We start from the raw sequence: 21,130 nt of genomic DNA, 5'->3' as shown, positions 1-21,130 counted from the left end.
CAGTAGCTTCCTGATCCAGGATTAAAAACCCATTCTGTCACAAAGTCTAGACTAATACACCTGTCCTACCGAAAAACAAAGACGTGGAAAATGCATATCAACACAAAGAAAACACCATGTGTCAAAGGGCAAATGCTGTATTAAACTAGGGTGTCATTTTACAAAGGTAAAAGCAACAATCATTTAGTTCCCTGCTTTTTTCCTAAATTATTTTTCTGAAAACTCTAATTTGTATTAAAATGTTATTGAATTTTTTCTTTTGAAAAAACAGCTATACCGTATTTTAAGAATATTTTGATTCTGGCCCAATCATAGCTGTTAATTTGTTTGTCTTCAATGGTACGCAACCACAACATGATTTGTAAAGAGCTTGATTGATCTCTTTCATAGACTGACGCATGTTTACAAGTGACAACTAGGTAGCCAGGCCTTTTGATTTCATCCCTGAACTTTGCATTCAGTGGTGTGGAAAGGTGAGTTTTCAGATTAGTTGGATACAAATCTGTGAAGAAGTGGTTTTCTTCCAACAAAAATATTTGAGTATTTAATTAATCTGTGAGATATTACCCTATTTTGAGCCACGATTAAATTCTGTCCTATACTATTCTCTACAACAAATTAACTGCAGCTGAAGAGAACCAGAGAAGCAGAAAGTATTTTATGTAGGGTGAAACTGCACTCTAAATCCGGGTTGATTGCATATAGAATTCACCCTTCAATTGACAGGCACTACATGGCAACACTTATGACAGGTCCCAAGAGACCAAAAACATACAAACACACTATGGTGTTGGTTTTACTTGGCAGACTGTTGTTAAATTACTTTGCTGTAAAATCAACTGATGCCATTTTACAAAATGCTATTCTAAATGGCAATTCCACTCGAGCAAAATGCATGTGAAATACTACATTTGTATTATTCACCCACACAATTATTCAATATACAGTATATTGCAGAATCTGTATTTCTTAATATAAGAGATTGCTCATGATGTTAGCAAAGAAATACACTGCAACATCATATAGCAACACCACCACCAATATTTTCCATTATATATTTTCTCATTAAAAGTCATACAGAGAAACTTACAAGCAGACAAAAGCAAGTGCTTTTCTGACATACATAAACATAACATTTAATATCTTACTGCGGATTTGCAAGCGACACAGAACGTTCTAGAAAGCAGGATTGACATTGTTTCCAAGCTTTCAAAAATGAAGTCAACACACATATTGACATAGATGAAGTGTGAACAACATTGTCTGGTCCTGGACGTGCCCGTTTTTCACCACTTGTCATGTTTACATTACACACCTGCGACTGGGAGCTCTCTCTTAGACTGGGGTAAACACCGGGCCTGTGTGTCAGGAGTGTAAGAGGAGTGCAGATGAAGCTTGGATAGACCCAGCCGGGAGAGCTTGTAGGTTAAACACAGGGCACTATCAGCAGTGATGGGATTACCATTATGACTGGCAATAGTAATAGGAAAGGCCTGTCAGCAGCTTTGTTTACATGTATATGATAGGCTTTTAAAATGTTAATTTAAAGTGCTAAGAATGAATGATTTTATCACTGTAAGCTTTTCATAGCAGTTACCCACGCACTGGGTAAACAAAGCATTCTGGGAGGGCGTTTTTACTACGACAACAATCCAGTTCCATCCGTGGTGCTTCTCGTGTGGAGATCAACTCGTTCTCATTTCATCAGGACAGATGGGAAGGTTACATCTTGGTTGTGTGGTTTCCAGTAGCTACACAGTCCTAGAATTTCACAAGTGGTTCGATGGTTAGTTCGTTCCAGAGCTCTACCACTTTACGTGACTCCGATTATCAAGATTGAATGTACTGGATTGAATCGGGATTGTAATTGTTTTCACTGTAACAAAAGTAAATTTTGAATAAAAGAAGTATTTCGCCAGACTCCACTACAGGGGGAAATGATTGTGACTGCTAACAACTGGCATTCCACATAAAATCAAATAAATGGGTATAATGTATCAAATACTGGAATGTAACACATTGCCAGTTGTATTTCTGTTAATAAATAGCACTTGCTGCTATTCAGTCAACTATCTCTTCTCTTTCTTGTATTAAAAAAATGTTGTCTGTTTTTCTCTGTGGAGCACGCATGTTTTTCCATACTGCTGTATTTTCTCTATTTTTGGTTTGCAGACAGCAACCACACAATTTCTTACAATGGATGAAAACTTCTTCTGTTATTGTTGTCAACCAGAACTGGCATTTCAATTACCTGTGCCTCAGATATCTTGTCCACAATAGCCTGGAGGTCTGAGGTTACATGTGTTAGCTTATTTATTAATTTTAGTTTTTCTATTTTTCTAAATCAATTTTCCAGAATTCAGCCCCAACAAAGCAAAGGATGGCAGTGTTAATTCATAACATGTAAAGATAAAAAGTATTATCAACCAATCATATATTACACCAAGTCCATTTCTTTTAAAACTCGCATTTAATGGAATATCTTTTAACAGTCGTAATTCAAGTTTGATTGTAGGAGGCAATGTAGTCTCTAATGTTACTTTTTTAGAGTCTGACACAAGTAAGAAATGTGCACTCACGCAATCTAGCTGTGGACAAATTCCCCCCCACATCACTTTGGATACTACATTTAGAAAATCTTTACATGAACCTAGGGTGGAAGCTAGATCAGTTCAACAGTTCATTCTAGTCTTTTGCATATCTTCAACCTACCTGTCCAATTGATATTCATACTTCACTGCCACACTGAACAACTGCTTTGTAGTAAGAGGTAATGGTTTAGGATGTAAATTTACCTACCTCTGTGTATAAAGAAGCACAAATTGTCATGTTAATGTCAGGTTTGATTTTTCAACTGAAGAGAGGAAAACAAACAGCTCCAGTCTGTAATTATACAGACTGTGAAAATCTGTACTTGTACTCTCAGTGTTGAAATTCCCTATATCACATCCAAAAGGATTTTTTTTATTATATATGTTTTCACTTTCAATAAAACTACAATAGATGGGTACAGCAGAGTGAGCTCACATTCCAGTCTTATCTGCAGGATGGAATGTAATTACAAAAAATAAAAAAATAACCAAGGGGAGTCTTTCTTGGCAAATATATCCATCTTTGTTCTCGTGCTACAGATGTGTTTTTTTTATGTTTTAAGCTGCATATTTTTTTGAAAATCACAAGGGATATGTCCTAAAGCAGATAGTATTTTCATTTACTGTCCAGATTAGTTATTAGCCTATATATTATTTTCCACAAAAAAAAGGCATTCATATAACTCTGTATTGTATGTATAACTGTTTTAAATGTTATTCTAACAACAGTAACAATTACTTATTAATAAAGCATTAATTTGATCACACGAGGACATAAACTCATTCACTTGCCTGAAAGACACTTTCCTGATGATATGTTTATTTGTCACACATACCATAATCCATAGTCAATAACCCTTGCCAAGCACAAGCACATTTACTACTATATTTTGCAAAACCTTTTATTTTTTAATCATGTTTTTCTTGGGTGCTAGGTCTAATGTAAACATCTGGACAGGGGAATGTACATAAACATACAGTTTGTTTTCCAGATGATTGTTGAGTTACACAAATGTGGGGAAAATCCGTTTTATTAATAGAATAGGGTTATCTTTCATTTGACAAATGGGCGTTGTGTAGCTTGATCAACATAAGGTTGGCATCAAGGAAGGAAGGAAGTATGTTTTTCATGTATATGTTTCACAGCCACTACAGAACAGGAACAGAACAAACCATCATCTGTATAGAGGCCACTATAAGACATGGTTTAATTATTAAAAATACTATCCAAGACATTTGTTAAATTAATCATTATTAATTTGTCATGATCATCAAAAATGAATAAAATAGAAAAAAGCTCTGTATTTAGGCTATGATTTACTTTTACGAAAGCAGGTCTGTTCTTTTGTTTCGCTGCCCTTATCATGTAAAACAATTACCCCATTGTCTTTATTATCTGATTTACTCAAACAATAAATGAGACCCCCAAATTTAACTTGGAACACTGGTATCACCTCAATGTAAGGAACACATATTGCACGTGAAAAATACTGTGTGTGTGTCAGTTTCCCCTGACCCTAGCTGAGGCTTAAGTGCTTTATTTTAGGAAAGACAGCCTTGCCAAGCCACACTATAATTCTCAGAGCTGACACAGTGCATGAGGAAACCACTGATAGTTAAAATATTTATGCCATGTTCAGCTTAACTTCCATGCCATGAGCATAATCGAAAAGGACTCTTAATAGCTGAAGAAAGGCAGACTCTTTGGTACTCTATCGTATTTAAACATGTGTACCGGATTGTCACATTAAAAGCCCAAGTGAAAGCAAAAGATCACAAATAAATATGATGAGCATGATACCTTGCATAGGTCGGTACATCGATGTGGTTTGCAGAGCTGTTCGTCTCATTTTTTGTGTATTTTAATTTAGTTCAAGAGGTCTTTGCTCAATTAAGAACACGTCTTTGCAGGCTCAAACAGGTGTCTCAAAACCCCCCTGTAATGCTGTGGCAGAGCACCAGTCTGTCACTAGCACGCCACAAACACAAAGCAATTTCCTGTATGCTTCGACACGTTCTCCAAAAACATCAGTCTTGTCGCCTATTTCTTATCAAACTGATCTGATTACCAGAATAATATATTCAAACATATAATTATCTTGTTCTTGTTCTTTTTAAATGTTGTTGTTCTTCAAACACCAGGTTTCATTTAACAAGAGAAAGATATGTCTGGAAATCACATTAATGTTCTCTCATGATCACGATTTCTCCAAATTAGTGGGGGTTAAGTAGGGTTAGAAAAAATAAGATTATCTTTAGCTCACTTAGTGCAGCCCACTCGAGGCTGGTTCCCAAAAATCGCTGCGCCCCTGGCTGTTTGGTATATTTCAAAGAAGCACAGGTGTTAAAAGGAATATTTCATAATTGTACTCGTACACCTCAGCCTTTCACCGAGACACAGGTGATCTGCTGTAGCATGTGTAACAACTCATTGGACTGCCAATCTGCAAATTCATTAAACAACCATATTCATTATTTTTTATAAAGGGCTCTTTCAGTCGCTGGTCATTATGCATTATTTAAAAAAGCCACTTGTGCAACAGAAAGACGTTAAGAAAATAAAACGATCTATGACTGTGAAGCAGTGAAGATGATGTTCCTGCCAGGAATCGTAGGGTTAACCTCACTTCATCAGGCAGAAAAGATCAAGCGGTGTTTGTCGAGAGGATTGTTCACAATAACAGCTTTGGCTTCTCCTCACAAAGAACTCAGAAATACAGCGGTGGCCTTTTTCGCTCCGGCCACCACTAATATGCACCTATATGACAGTATTGATTTTCCTTCCAAAGGCTCAAGATAGAATTTTCCCCTGCAATAATTCCTCAGTGTGGCATCTTTCAATTACATCTTTCACTTGACACCACAGTTCACACCGCTAGTTATATTTTCCCCAGCACCTTGCCCTGACATTGATGAATCTTAAATCATTACCCAAAAGGAGATAGACTGGGTTATTGTGTCATCTCAATTGTGCCATCTGCTTTGTGAGCTCTTGCTGGGGAGTCTGAATGGAAGTGAATGGGGAACGTGTGCCAACAGCAGGCCTCTCACACCTTTGTTGTCACAGCCCACATGCATAAAACAATATTAACATCACATTAGTTGGTCACAAGATTCAGAAACAACATATCTCCTGTCAAAAAAAATGTATCCTATTCAAATAAAAGGCCACTGGAGAGCTCAAGGTGTTAATCGTTAGGCCATGAGTTGCATGAGGCTGTAACTGCACTTTAGCAGCATTCAATTTAATCTCAGACCACCAGTGTATTTTTGGTTTTGCATCATTTCAGCATATGGGTTCCTGAATTTATTTATTTATGTCCCTCCCCTGTACAGTGTTGGAGTACCCTAAATTCCCTGTATTAGGAAATGTAATGGGACAAGCCCTACTCTGTCAGTAATGGATTATACAAGGACAACCTTCCCAGAGGTGGGCATTTTGATGTTTTGAGCAAGTACATTGTCAACACTGATGGAATTTGATGGAGAGAGCCTGTAAATCTACCACCAAGACAAGCCACCCTGTCGCAAAGCCAGCACTGGTTCAAGGATGACAGCTCTGAAAACACTGCATACCCTGCTTGGAATCCTAACCATAGCAATCAACAGAGTAGTCGTCAAAAGTTTACCAACCTGAATCTGAAGCTAAAAAGATAGATATCTCTGATGAAAAAGTATAGTTTATTTAATTATTTTAATTTAGCTAAACACATCACAGAATAAGATTGTGTCTAATGAAGGGTGCGAGTTTTCTCTGTGTATATTGCATTAAACAGCTCGATTCATCCATATTCATCCATCTGTCGGGTTCAGCCATTGCAAAATATCTTGGATTCAACTTCAGATTGTTGCACAAAATATGAACAGAGTATTGACCTTCCTTAGCATGACCCCTTTTAACTTCTAAATCATATTGGATTTCATATATATGGACAAATGGACAAATGCAAAGATTGTATACTGTATTGTGAGCAAAGCAATGAACATAATATAAATGTTCATAAACAATTTATAAGGCTGGGATGAGATGTAAAATACACGAGACTTGACTTAAAATGTCACAGAGATAAATAAAGCATGGCATTAGATGATCGTATCTTGTTTTAGATAAGTTTGTAATCTACGAGTATTATGAAGGCTGTGTCACACATGCTCATTAACAGTGCTACGAAACATAGTGATCATGTTTTAATACAATCTAATGAGCCTTGCCTTTGTTGTATGTCAATATTTTGGATATAAGTAAAGTGGGAATTTCATCACAGCAGTTCAGTTCAATGAAACACTCAATCCATATCATAATCTGTAGCTTGGTATTATAAAGCAGTAATTAGACAATCTCATAAATGGAGCTTACAGTTTGACCTCCCTGTGGCCTGCCATTAAATACTCTGTGACAGGGTCAGTAGTTATCATATAAAAACTAATCACAAAGAAACCAATACAAGACAATTAGCTGCACCCTAACAAAAGTGACCCTGCTTTAAATGAAAGGCGATTTCAGTCTCATAGTCCTTGTGTGAGTCAGTATCCAATATTTTTTAAAATCGCTTCCCTCATGACTTTCATGAGAGCTGGGGAAGAAAATGAGTGTTACTATAGGTGAAGGATAAAAGCTATATTATTGTGTTGCCTGTCAGGATACAATACCCTAATGTGCAAATAGATGTATTCTCATAATGGTATATTATCATTAAGATGTGGGCATTCAAAAGCAATTAATTAAATCCTTCCATTTTCCACAGTGCTTCAGATTCCTCCAGCAAACAATAAAACATAAAAAAACAGAAACAGACTGCCTCCCTGTAGGTGAGTAATCCATTTCATGTTTACTATTATTTCTTCCTTACGGATGATTAAGTCTTAAAAGATAGTGTATGTCCATCATAGACATACAAAACCTTGCTCTAAGCACAGGTAAGTGTGGGTTAAGACAGTATTAACAAAAAATCAATATCAAGAAGTATTCAAGAAGTAGTATCTAGTATCTTTTTGTCTAATGATATTTAACCACTTATGCGTCACATTCTTGTAAAGAAAAAAGTTATTCTCAAGATGAGGAAAGCAACAGGTTGCAGGGAAACAAACAATTAAACAAAAGAGGACAATAACATGAAATAATAAGATACTTATTAGCAGCTTCCCTACCTTAAGTTCCTTAAAGAAGATGCAACTTCTCGCCCACTCGACGATGGAGAACAGAGTCTGATCCGCCATCCTGCACATAAGGCCAAAGGTACTGAGTTTCTCGTGCTTGCCACGGTTGGCCTGCTCTTGCTGCAGGTAGGCGAGGATCTTGTTTTGCACCTGAATCTCATCCGGGTCACAGCGGAGGAACTCCAGGATGAGCTGCGGGATGCTGGGGGGGGAGCTGGTCTGGTAGGCGTCTGGGTAGGAATAGCCAGCCAAGGACTCTGGGGAGCTTGTGTAGTGGTCAGGGTACTCTGATTTGATGGCCCGGTTGGGAAAGGAGATGTACTGGTAGCCTGGGAGTGGACCGTGATTTGGCATGGTCATGCCCAGCGAAGAGGGTCCGTAGGGGCTTCGGTCATAGTCTGTAGGGGTCACGGAGGCGGGGGTGGTGGGAGGCATGCCTTTAGAAATCGAATGGAGCCCGTGGAGGCTTCCTGTGAGAGCATAGTCAGTCTGAACTGGGGAGACCAGGGGGGGTGTCGACTCTAACTTGAAGCCGTTGGCTCGTATCAAGGCCTTCTTCTGCTGCTTCAAAGCCCTGTCGCGCTTGTACATGGGACCAAACTTATTTCTTCCTCCCCTCATCCGGTCGGCACGGACAGCTGGTCAAACCGAAGCAAATACAGACTTTGTGTTTATACTTTTGAAACAAAATACATAGGTTTAAATGTGCATTTGATACTTATTGTTTCCTGTCAAAACAAATATATATATATATATATAAAAACTATTTAATTGTCTTAATAAATCAAAAAGGAAGTTGAAACCAGCAACAACAAAATTACTGAATTCAATATTTCCATTCCCAAGGTGGTTAAGTCAGCTTTGGCACTGCTATAAAACATCTTAGGAATCCTTATTTGTGGTGAAAAGAGCTATACAAATGTAATTTAATTCACTTGAGAAAAGAAAACATGGATCTCTTCACTTTAAAACAAGTATTGCTGGTCTGTTAGAGTGAAGCATTCTGCAAACGAGCACACACAACCTTGATTTCAAAATGGGAGAAAATGGGGGAAGTATTTTTGGAGAAATTGAGAATTCAGTTAAAAAATGGTGCCTGTAAAATTTGGAATTGAAAACAACTGGCACTGAAAAAAAGTGCTTTTTGTTTTTTTGTTTTTTAAATAGCATGCATTAGTAGTTATAACAGACAATTAGTGGCTAAAACAATACTGCCATCTTGATTAATCTATAGAAGGACTTGCCATCTTATTTCACAGAACATTAGTGATTCTTTAATTGAATAATTCTACATATTACAATACAATTTAAGCACATCAAGCATAAGTATCATACTGATTTAAATGGCAAACATTATTATTTATAAATGCAAATTATGTTTATTTTATGTCTGGTTGGAGTTGGGATTGGCTATATGCCTTGAAAGCACTTTTTAATATGAATACAGATATTTCAGGGGGGAAATAATTTAATATAGAAACTTTCCAACTGTGTGGGCAACTGCGATTAATGTGCCATTAGTCTGCCTACAGCCTGTGTAAAGTCAGTTTGGGGTTGATCCAGACGCACAGTGCGTTTCAATCCAGTTTATTGTTAGTTTCTCTGCTGGTTTTATTCCAGTTCTCTCACATGTATTTTACACCAATGGTAATCTTTGCAATGGTTCCTTTCTGTGGAGTTAGTTTTCTCGTTTTAATCCTTTATTAACAAGCAAAGCGTATTCCAACAAACAGACTTACAGTCAAGAATGTGTCATTTGTGTGTGGAAACAGGTGCTTTTCTGCATCTCTGACGGGAAACCACATCTTATTTTATTCCCAAAGGCCCATTAGCTCAAAAATTGTATCCAAAAACAAGGAAAAGATGTTTATTATATATATAATAGCCTACCCAGTAAAATATGGGTATTAACATTATAGTGATTTTTACATTTAACAGGAAATCGGATATTATCATAATAATTAGCCTTTATTTCAAACAGTTCTTAACTGTATGGAATTTGTAAATATGTACAGGTCCCATCGACATTCAGCAACGAGCGACTTGAAAGGATAATTCTTATTTTGCTAGAATCAAATTTCATGAACGCTTGGTTTAGACCGAATTAGGTTTCAAAAGGTAATAGCAAACAAACACTCAATACAAAATAACAATACATAAATACATTAAGATTATTCGCAATAATAGCCTATTATTATTATTATTAATAATAATATTAATTTAAAAAAATAATAATAATACAAACAATTTTCCAATCGAAACTCGCTGTTATTCTAATTTTAGCATGTGTGTGATTTTTTTTTTTTTTTTTTTTTTTTACGGGTAAAACAATGCTATTGCCTGCCGTTAAATATAATTAAAACCTGAGAGAATTTCCCAATAATACTGACAGATATTCATCATTATAAAAATAGCCTTCTAACCACGAATATTTGAATTAGAAATCGGTGGTTTTTTGATCAGTTTATACAGAGTGAGAAAATATTTAAGATTTTTGAGAAATGCATTAAAGAGAACACAAGTAAAAAATAATAATAATAAATAAAAAAATCTAAGCTGTCTAATAAAGTTATTAGTACCTTCTAGTCTCATCCCGACCGTGAGACATTTCTGAAACCGACAAAATGGGCATCTTTTTCTCTGCGTTTTGTCAATTTTACAGTCCTGGTTTTCTGCACAAGTGTAGCGTTTATTGTTCTGTACTGTTCTCTTGAAAAACCCCTAAAGGTGGACAACAAAAGCAAGAGAGACAATGTCAGTGGTAAGGCAAGAAATGCTAAAATAAGCAAATAATTGCTACATTACAATATTGTTATTATGGTCGATTCTTAAAGCTTGTATTTATGATCTCTATTTTAGCTCCAAGTGTATGGGGGATGTTTTAAAATACCTTACAACTTTCACAAGTCAGCAGTCCGTAGTGATATCCAGAAACCTTGTCTCCACACACTGGACACAGCTCTTCCAGATCGTCATCGTACGAGTAGTCCATCACCTTCAACGGAAAGCCTAGAAATAGTACAGAATAAAATAAATGAATAATGATGGTATACTGGAGTAAAGTCTGAACCCATCAGCTGCACCGAGGCCCTGTCCTGGGGTGTATAAGTAGGTGTGTGATGCTCAGGGGTATATTTATCCTTATATCAGCTGACGGAGGGGCCCCACGTGTTTGTTTAAGTGAGGGTCCAACCCACACCGAGATGACACTTAGGACACATCAATTAAAAAACAATCAGGATCTGCCTCGGAATCCACTCCAAGTCCATCCAATTTCAAACCCGTAAAATGTTCTCTCTGAACATAGATGCTCAGACAGTCTACAGGCTATCAGTTCTGTCAAATAAAGCAATTTTTAAAAATGTTCTTCTTCAAAAAAGATAATAACTTACAATTCCTGTGTTTACGTAGAACTCTATAAAATATTAATTGTATTTTCTTTTTAATCGCATAAAAGTCCATACTTTTTAAACTCAAACGATATCGTTAAAAAATGCTTAATTATTCATAATGTACATTTTATATGCAATAAACGGATTCACTTATTTACTCATATAATTGAATTTTAAAATAGAAATAATAATAGTTGATGTACCCCGCTATACATCAAATGTCTGACTGGTCTTAAATTCAGGGGGTGAAATTGCAAACATATAACATTAATTTAAATCTGTTCAGCATTGGATTTACTCGTTTCTTCACTTCACAGAAGTATAAAATGTTAATTCCATTATGCTTACTCTACAATGGAAAAAGTAATGCAGAAACATTTAAATTTATTATTTATAACAATGAACATAATTCATATTTATAAAGAAAAAAAAAGAAAATAAAAGAAACCAAGCCCATTTAGGAATAATTAGCCCCTCACCTGTGTTTTTCCCCAGAGTCTGATCTTGGTTGAAATGGTTGTAATCCTCCTCTGTTTGGGTTTGCATTCAAACTGGTAGCTGTGAAACAAGCACTGCTGCAGATGCACCGTCTCAAAAATTTCTAGGGAGAACTTGCTTGTAAGATTGCAATTGCAAGACGAGCTGTCTCACTTCATCTAGTTGTATGTTAAGAGTCCATGTGCAAACCCACGCACAGCTTCCTATTTACACTGTTCACAGACCCTATTGGGAGAAACACGAGTGAGAGACGCCTATCTGACATGCAATATTGCGCCCAGGTTGACGTTGTCACATAAAAAACTGAGAACCAACCCACATTACCAGCAGGGGCGGATGCTTAAAACAGATGCCATAGGTAAGCTACAATATGACATGTATATATGATCAGGCTGTAGTGCAGCCTTTATTCCTGCTGTCGATTGGGGTTGCATCGTCCATATAATGTGGACCCTCAAAAACGGGTGAAATGTCCCGCAAAACACCTTCACAGCTGATCCGCCAAATAACCGGACAAACAGGAGGCTCGAATTGACATAGACCACGGCGGGTATCAAGAGCATTGTGGAGGGTATTATTATTATTATTATTATTATTATTATTATTATTATTATTATACATAGTAGTAGTAGTCATATAGGTTAGCTACACCAGAACCGCCAGTCTAATTAGTAAATTAATAATTAATATGCGCTGTACCGTAAAATGCAATGTTTACTCAGCACTCGTTAGATTATACTGAAACAATCAAATGGGAGGGGTTCTTTAAGTTAAATAGAAATTTCTGGTTAAATTATTTCACTTCATGTATCTACAGTACGTTTTTATTTCATGATTTTAATAACAGAAACATAAAATCACAAAAATAGACTAAAATATATGTGGGGGGGCGGGGGACGTAAAAATAAAAGTATAAATATAAACCACTACAAAGGGTAGCCTATGAATAAAACACTACATAATATCAACATATATATAAATCGGTTATGGGGTAAATTGGTCATGTATCTTGCCACCAGTTGCTCTCGACAGTATAGACCTATTTTGCACATTTTGGTTTATTCCCATTATGATTAAATTATGATTCGCAATGATTAAATCAGCTGTATAGCCAGTTTAAATGTCCTCCGGTAATGATATAGCAGTGATTTCTAGCTAAACAGACACATGCACGCTTTTTAAAAACCACTGATCTCTCCCCCCCCCCCCCCCCCGTGGTGTCCTGCTTGATTTCCAAAATAACCAAGAGTGTCTCTCCGTTTTCTCCAGTCCGGTTGGCATTTCCCGCATATGTAATGCTGTTTCCCAAGACCTGTCCTTACCCACACGTCCCTATTTCAAGGTGAAGCTCGTTTCTCATGATCAGGTTTTAAACTGAACATTAAATACTGTGCGCACAAAGCAATATTGTTCCTATAAAGCCTTACAGTCGTGTAATGTAGGTTTTTATACCTAAACTGTATAATTGAGTTTTTTCCATGTATTTCGGTTAAATAAAAATACAAATAAGTACAAATGAGATCCAAATTAAGCTGTTTTTGTTTATTTTTCTCATTAAGCTACGAATGCATGTTATTATAATTGTTGCAACGACATGTAGCCTATCTTTTAATGTCATATTATACTTTGCGCTACTGGACATGTTGTAAAACCCGAGCAAACCCAGAGGATAGAGCAGCCATGTTCCCAGACTATTGCCCAATAAACAAATTAATGTAGGGAATTATTAACACACCCGTTACCATTATGTGACATATAAACATGTGCAACTCTGGAATCTGTTAATATATAATTTACAAACATGTACAATGATAAATGTTCCCATTTCTGTTTTGATAAGAATAAAGAAACAATAAAGTTTAAAAGCACCTGATCTACAGTTAGGACTAATATGTATGTTAACCATATGAAATCAATATTAACATATCTAAATAAGACTGAAATAATATGCACACCATTTAAAGCGAAATTGGGATTTCTTTCAAAAGTCTAAAATGGTAGAAATTGTTCACTGACATTTAACTTGTAATATTATTTTATTTGAATTGCAAAGCACTGCAGACAGGCCTATATTTGATTTTGTGATGATCACTATTACGATGTACAATGTGAAAGAGTAGTAGTCTGTATAAAGCCTTCCCGGTTCCCCTGGGTTTTGTGCCCGAGTCTCTGGATGGACTTTGGAAGGAGCTGCATCACTTTCATGTCCCCTGAGAGGAGTCAGCACCACCTGTATTTACAGATCAAGTGAACTATCAGAAATCCTTGACACACTTTATAGCATTTTGATAGTTTATAAAGTCATAGCTCTGAAATCTGGAGAAAACTATAACGTCAAGTATTATATGTGTTATTGTGGCTCCTGAAACGCAATAGATGGAAGACGGTCTTCAATACTGAAACCATGCGTGGCTCAAGATTTGCATTTAATTCAAATACACATTTTGGACAATTATTTGATTACATAATACACGGAGGATGTAATGATATGGGTTTGTAATTGGACACAAATCCATTTAAAAATACTCTTAATGTACTTGAAATTCTAAGGAAATTGAGTGTAAAAATGGTAAGTTGTTCATTTAGTCTTTTTATAATTTCACATTTTCTAAATAATACTATAACATATATTTTGAAAGGCTTACCTTAACTTTTAAACGACAGGCGTACGTTTCTTAATTACTCAATTAAAAGGAATAAAAACACACACATTAGTATTATATTAAACCTCGTTTAATGTGCATGACCAATACATTATCAATTTGATTGAAATGAAATAAAAAACTTTTGTAAATATTGTTGAAGTCTTTAAATATTCAAATGACACGGGCATAAACGTGGAAATGTCATCGTATCTCCAGTCTCATGAAATCTACTTTTAAATCACATAAAACATTTTTTTACGGTATATATTGATCAGGTTATGCACTGAGATCCTATAAAACATGATTTGTGGAAAATTGATGGACGAATTAATTCTAGATGTATTTATTCTTATTTTAGTATTGGAAACATAATCTGGTTTAGTTTCAATGTTTAAAAACATTATGTTTACGTATAATAAATGGTAACAATGTTTAATTTGTCAATGTTAATTAAACACGTACTTTACATTTAAATCTTGAGGTTCAATTTAGACCTACACGTTTCATATGATCTACTAACGATGTAAATCTTGAAATCAGTAACTACGAAACGTGAAGACATGTTCAGTACTACAGTACGCTTTTTTAATAAAATGGTCTATGTTTTTCGTTAGTTATTTTCTTCACATGTCTTGTATAGAAAAACTATTTGCGGTGTAGTTCACTGTGTAAATGCATACAAATTCTTAGTTCTCAGATACAGGTCTTCTAACAACATTTGAGAGACGTTTTCATGTAAAACCTTGACGAGGATTGACCGGAGTAGAAGTTCAAACTCATCTTTGCTTTGCTAAACTTTTCATCAATGTAGATCAGTGTTGTAGGCTGCACCGGTTTACTTCACCCTCCCCTCATATGTATCATGTATTTTGAAATGTACCTGACAATCCAAGATATTTATGTTCGTGTCTAGTTTTTTTTTTTTTTAATTCTTACTATAGGATGTCATTTAAAACTCAGTAACATTAGTTAAACTGTGAAATACATGTAATCGTTGCATTACAAATATATAGGCGTATAGGCTAATATTGAATTAGTTGATATTGCAAAAATATATTAAAAATGTATAATGTATACCAGTGCTTTCTGTGTTCAACTCAAAACGTTAATTGCGATATTTGTAACGTTTTTAAGCATTTTATTACATTGTCATGGCCTGGAATACAGTGTCACAGTTTCTAAATATGATTAGCTTATTATTATTATTATTATTATTATTATTATTATTATTATTATTATTAGTAGTAGTAGTAGTAGTAGTAGTAGTAGTAGTAGTAGTAGTAGTAGTAATGTTATTTTTGTTATTAGTGTTCCTTTACATGAGCGATTTATGTAAATTTCCAAATAAAAGTTATCAGTACTTACTCTGATTTTCGTCTTCGTACTTCAATGCATTACAGATAGAGGCCGCATTAAATGACATTCTCAGGTAAGCCTTCCAAAGAATTGGTTTTGCACAATCTTTAATGGTTGTCCTGAAAGGGCCTACGTTGCTACAACACTAAATAATGCTACTGAAATAATATTAAAACTGGTTTGGACATCAGTGCTCTTGAGCTCCAGTTAGGCACGCAGTTATCTGCACAGCCTCTCATTTTGTCCATGATTATTTTAGCTTTATGCTTCAGGGGTGTGGAGTCCTGATTGGACTTCAGGGTCATGTGACAGCTGCTGAGAAAGACATTCATTCTAGTTAGCAAATTATGGAAGTGTACCCAATATATATTATTAGTAAGCAATACACTCGACTATTGTATTGTTGCATTCATCAGTTTCTATTATTTGACTTCTGCTATGTGCTGAATAATCTACATGTTTTAATAATTCTGTTACCATACAAACATTTGAAAGAATAATTTATCCTGTCAGAGGTGGGACTTCTGGAGAAGAATAAATAAATCCAGAGTACAGAATTCATTCCTGGCCACTGTTCAAACGTGCTTTTCCCTGCATTAGACACTTTTTAGGAACGTAGTGGGGGGGAGCGGTTAGTGATTTCGTGCAACCTGTTTCATCTGGGCCTCTATGCTGAACATCAAAGTGCAAATGATTAGGATTTTGACTTAAATTTCAAATAGCAGTGCTTTTCATTTCATCTTATTATATACTGTTCATACAAATGTTACAATAATTTGATCAGAACATATTTATAGGATTATTCTGTGAAAAAATCCAAGTTAAAATTATAAAATGCATTATTACTTTAGCCAGTGGCTAATATTGGCGCTCTACATAATTAAATTACAGGATCCATCTATATTTCCATCCAATAGTGGAATATCAAAGTGGATTATAACATATGAGCATCCAATGTTTTATTCTCCGTTTTTGATATAGTTTTATTTTTTACTTTTTTAACTCACTATGAAGATAAAGTACTTTGTTGCACCTGTGATTATGCAACATCATTTAAAAAATATATTTTAATGTCCTACACACCTCGCATACACCACACAATGTATCAGAGCCATCTACTGTTAAAATACAGAATAAAGACAATAAAGGACTATAACATCTGTGTATAACATCTGGGGGCCTTTATAATATCAGTTTGTAGCTATGTTTGTTTGTGTCATAATTTAAACATTAGACCAAATTTTTGTGTTTTAGATCATGTTCTTACTTTTTCCAGAAGCTATTTCAGTTTCTGAAGATTACATATGAGAAATGTAGGGCTGTTTATCCAAATTATGACTTTAATCTTTATCAATATTTATTTGCTCACGATATACTTTGAAAAAAGAATGTTTGATTGGGATAAACAAAGTGTTGTTTGAGAGCATCTCACTTGATTTAGACCCTGTTTTGCTTGGACAGGAGTTATTCCATAAAATGTGAATTTAGATTATGATCTACTTTCTCGCACAGCTGACACCTGATTGGTTGAAGTAGTAACACTGTACCGATGCGTTGGAGCCATGACCACATGCATACATCTGGAAATAACTTCACCCTTTATATTTTACCTTTTTTTGGAACGAAGAAATAAGGCATCTCTGGAGAAACTGAAAAGGCAGTACATAATAATTGAAATATATAAATAAAATGTATGTATCACCAGCATTCCGCAGCAACATTCAAAACTGTGCAATAATATGGATGCATCTTGTTAATTTGTATCCTCTTTCTTGACAAGCGATTAAGTTTTGTTGCTTTCAAAGCTCCGTTCAATTATGCAAACACTGTATTTGAAGCCAAATGTAAATAATACTCAGATGCCTCCCTTATTGTATTTTCCTAATTTGGCTAGTATTTAAATACTTAAGAGTTAATTATTTGAAACTATTACTGACTAAATATTATTGGGGTCAGTTCAGTGGCAGAATTAAGCATTTTTTCAGTGGAATCGGTGAATAAAAAGTGTTGTCCTTTGACCCCCCCCCACCAATTCCTGCCACTTTCCTAATGTGTAAAGGTGGGTGTTAGACAATCTTCAAAATGAAAGTGGTTGGGGATGTTACTGTGGTACGACACTTACAGAATTGCCCTTACAGGTATTGAAAGTACTATTTAACAGCTGACAAGCCTCCATGAGCTTATCTTACTGCTGAGACCCATCAGGGACCCTTGGTGGTGGCACTTATAAGTTTGGTACATCCACCTGTCCAAAGGCTAATGACTCCAGAGCTGAACATCAGTTGAGTATTACAGAGGATTGTTTCAGAAGGTATGAGGTTAAATGACACTGACCTCAGCACTATCTATTTGCTCTGTTTCTAACCTATCTCTGCCTGCCAGGCTGCCTCTGAAGCAAGATGGCATTTTTCTCCCTACCAGCTTCATTACCAGAGCAACAGTTACTAGCAGGTGTACAGCATCGGAGAGTCTGTTACAGATCCCACCACAACATCTAGACAAAATGGTGTACTACGAATAAAAAAATCATGACTATCCTTAAATTGTGATTAATGCAAAGACAGCACTTCAGTTTTAAAGTGTAAATTAAGTCAGTGTTTCTATATACGTTTCATTGATTGTGTTTAGGCAAAAGAGATTAGGTTAGGATACAGAGATTGATTATAAAGTAACAAAATATTGATCTCAAGATGTTTCCTTTTGGACAGATTTGGACAGAACAACTGGCATAATTAAGTGACATATTTAAGGTTCAAGGTACTTATTTTGTGCATCTTAAACACATAGTGCATTCTGTGAAAGCAATCACTTCAGCTAAATACGAGTCAGTACGGACAGATGATTAGCAATTCAACTAGATTCTGCAAGTGGATATAAACAAGGGCTTACTGTCTCTATCATTTTATCTGAATGTGCCTGTGTCCTTGAGAGTAATCTATGTGTATCAGTTAGCACTGCATTCAACCATCATAGTAATTATTTTTAAATGATTAATTAGATTTTCTGTGATGGTGAAAATCTGGCTGTAAAAAACTAAACTAAACACAAAACAGACATATGATGCAGAAGTTTGTTTTGTTCAGTTTGAAAGTCTAATCACATGTTGGTCTGTCTGATGTCTTGTATTACAGGGGGGGATATGAAACTTTGGCCCTCAGTTAAATCTTGAATATAGGGATGAAAAGGGCAACATGTCCCTCATATTATTACAATGGTTTTACCCATTGCAATGTCAAGTGAAAAGCATCAACAATGTCAATTACAATGTGTTTTTTAATGTGAAACAGATTACTTGAATAGTAGATGCAAAGAATCATAAAAAATAGTGTCTTTACGAGCTCAAGCAATCAGACCCTGCGTGGATTTTAACCACCATCTCAATGGCTCTGGATTCAACATAGTCGGTTTGGCATTCATGTTTCTTGTGACCATGTATAACAGATGTACTATTAAAATCTACCAAAAATATAAAAGCCCAAACATGTTGACAGTTTTATATTGTAACTGTACAAAAAGTATGGTAAGCTAGGACAGTGCCATTATTTATTTCTGAGAAAGGTGATTAATGCAGGACATGTAGATGATGGTGAATAAAATATATTTGAGGTTACATTACTGTTACACCACTTGTACTTTACCTTCAGCTGACAAGATAAGCAGTATACACAGTGCCATTCTTTTAATTATATACATATTTTCCCTGGCATGGAACCAAATTCCTAACATTTCTAAGCTAGTCATTGCATGTCTAATTAGTATTGAATTATCACAACAAGCTGTATACGAGTACTGTACACGATTACACGTACACAAAAGGAGGATTTTTCTTTGACAATGACTGTTGGTAATACAGTACAAATATGTATTTTGAAAAATAGAAATACAAAAACACAAGAACTGATCTTCGTGTCTTCAGAATGTGAAGCTAAATGCACGATTTTTTAATTGAATTGTATTTTTGTATATAGAGAGGGTCTTTTGTTTTTGTTAAGTGGGCTAAACCTTTCAGTTGTGGAAACCTTCACATTAGTCAAACTGTTGAGCATAGTCAAATAAGATATTATTGAAAAAGGCAATTTACATGCTAGTAGGGTATTCACCTAACAGTATGATTTTATCACAATAACATATGAAGATATCATTGATTAGCCTCAGAGTTGTAATGAATATGTGCAATTTTATAATAAATATAAAGCATACACATTTATAGGCATTCTACGATGAAAATAAGCATTGTGCTTACCTACAAGACGTTAGCACAGTTGGTCTTTAGATATATTTTTACAGCAGTAACAGAAAAGGAGATTTCTTTTGTTAACATACATTGTTTTGTAGACACCCAGGTGGTTACATCTGGAGGTTTTCCCAAGAAGCATTATGAGGCACATTCTTCAATTGATCTTCTTCCTGAAAGACAGCCAAGCACATGGCCGAGAAGGGTTTCCTGCTCTTTACAGCGACACACAGACAAACAGAGATCTTGCAGGCCACTGCAAGCAGAAAGGGACGTCAAAAGAGACACTAAATAAAGCAATTTCTGGCACAATTGTCAACATTATGTGAGCTACAAGTCTGAAAATGAGCTTCATTCCCATTAATACATTACTGCCTTTTGGCAATGGGTACGTTTTCAATACTAAGTGAATACATTCATGCTGTGGGATTCCATTAAAGCAATAATTTTTTTTTTGGTTGATATTTTACAAGGGATGTTTCTTTTTAATAATGATAAATGTTTGTCCAGTGACTAAGGGTATCCATTTGATTTCAAGAATTTGGATTGAAATATTTCGTAACATGTATTTTGTCTTTCATTTGTAGTTTATTGCTTAAAAAGCAATTGTGCAAATGTTACCCCGAAACCACCATCCCTCCGCCTAGGGCTTCCCACTTGTCCAGTTCCACTAAGCATTGCCAAGTTACTTGAAGTGCCAACAAATGAAATGCAACTTTGGTTGGAACAGCAAACTGTAACATACAATATTGCATTTTGCCAAGTCTCCAAGAAATACCTCATCACATGAGCTGAGCTGACTGTAGTATTGTTCAAACTGTCTTCAAGTTTCATGCTGAAGTGTTTATTACACTTCCATTGAAACTTAAAATGCTCATTAATCTTAAACTGCCCTTTAATTGATTAATTTCAGTCTATTTACTTCAGCAACTGTTTCTGAATCACTGTTCTTTCACCTGTAAATTAATCATTCAACATTTCCTTTCTGTTTTTCACTTTTCTTAAGTCTTTAGTTTCATGTCTGTACACAAGGATATTGTTTCAGTACATTGGTAGTAAATATTTAAGAATAAATTGTCAGCCCTCCACTACAGTTGAGAATAATGTAGCAATAGCATAGATCTAACAAGTCTTTGTAGACAAGTTTAACTGCCATTCTATTAAAACCAATACATTTTTATCACTGATTATTTTTCCTTCATAACATAATTGAGATGGGTTTATACAAGGTTAAGTCATTCATTTTTATCAAAGACT

At 35.3% G+C, this 21,130-nt stretch overlaps 1 protein-coding gene across 2 annotated transcripts in view; it reads right to left on the bottom strand.

Annotated features, from left to right (window-relative positions):
• Positions 1-15,878, bottom strand: part of LOC136758491 (nuclear receptor subfamily 5 group A member 2) — a 29,106-nt gene extending 13,228 nt beyond the window's left edge. The window contains exons 1-4 of one of the 2 annotated variants that reach the window (XM_066712904.1): positions 15,649-15,878; positions 10,639-10,757; positions 10,328-10,469; positions 7,740-8,386 (exon numbers count right to left, since the gene is read on the bottom strand). In XM_066712904.1, the coding sequence (XP_066569001.1) occupies positions 7,740-8,386; positions 10,328-10,469; positions 10,639-10,757; positions 15,649-15,706 (966 nt within the window). In that variant the 5' untranslated portion in view covers positions 15,707-15,878. Of the gene's footprint in view, positions 1-7,739; positions 8,387-10,327; positions 10,470-10,638; positions 10,758-11,619; positions 12,840-15,648 lie in introns of those variants that run through there. The other variant, XM_066712903.1, reaches the window with a different exon arrangement.
• Positions 15,879-21,130: the final 5,252 nt, after the last annotated feature.

Source organism: Amia ocellicauda, chromosome 9, assembly GCF_036373705.1.
Source record: "Amia ocellicauda isolate fAmiCal2 chromosome 9, fAmiCal2.hap1, whole genome shotgun sequence".
NCBI lineage: Eukaryota > Metazoa > Chordata > Actinopteri > Amiiformes > Amiidae > Amia > Amia ocellicauda.
Note: the sequence above shows the minus strand (reverse complement) of the source record. Positions and strands in the feature narration are given on the sequence as shown.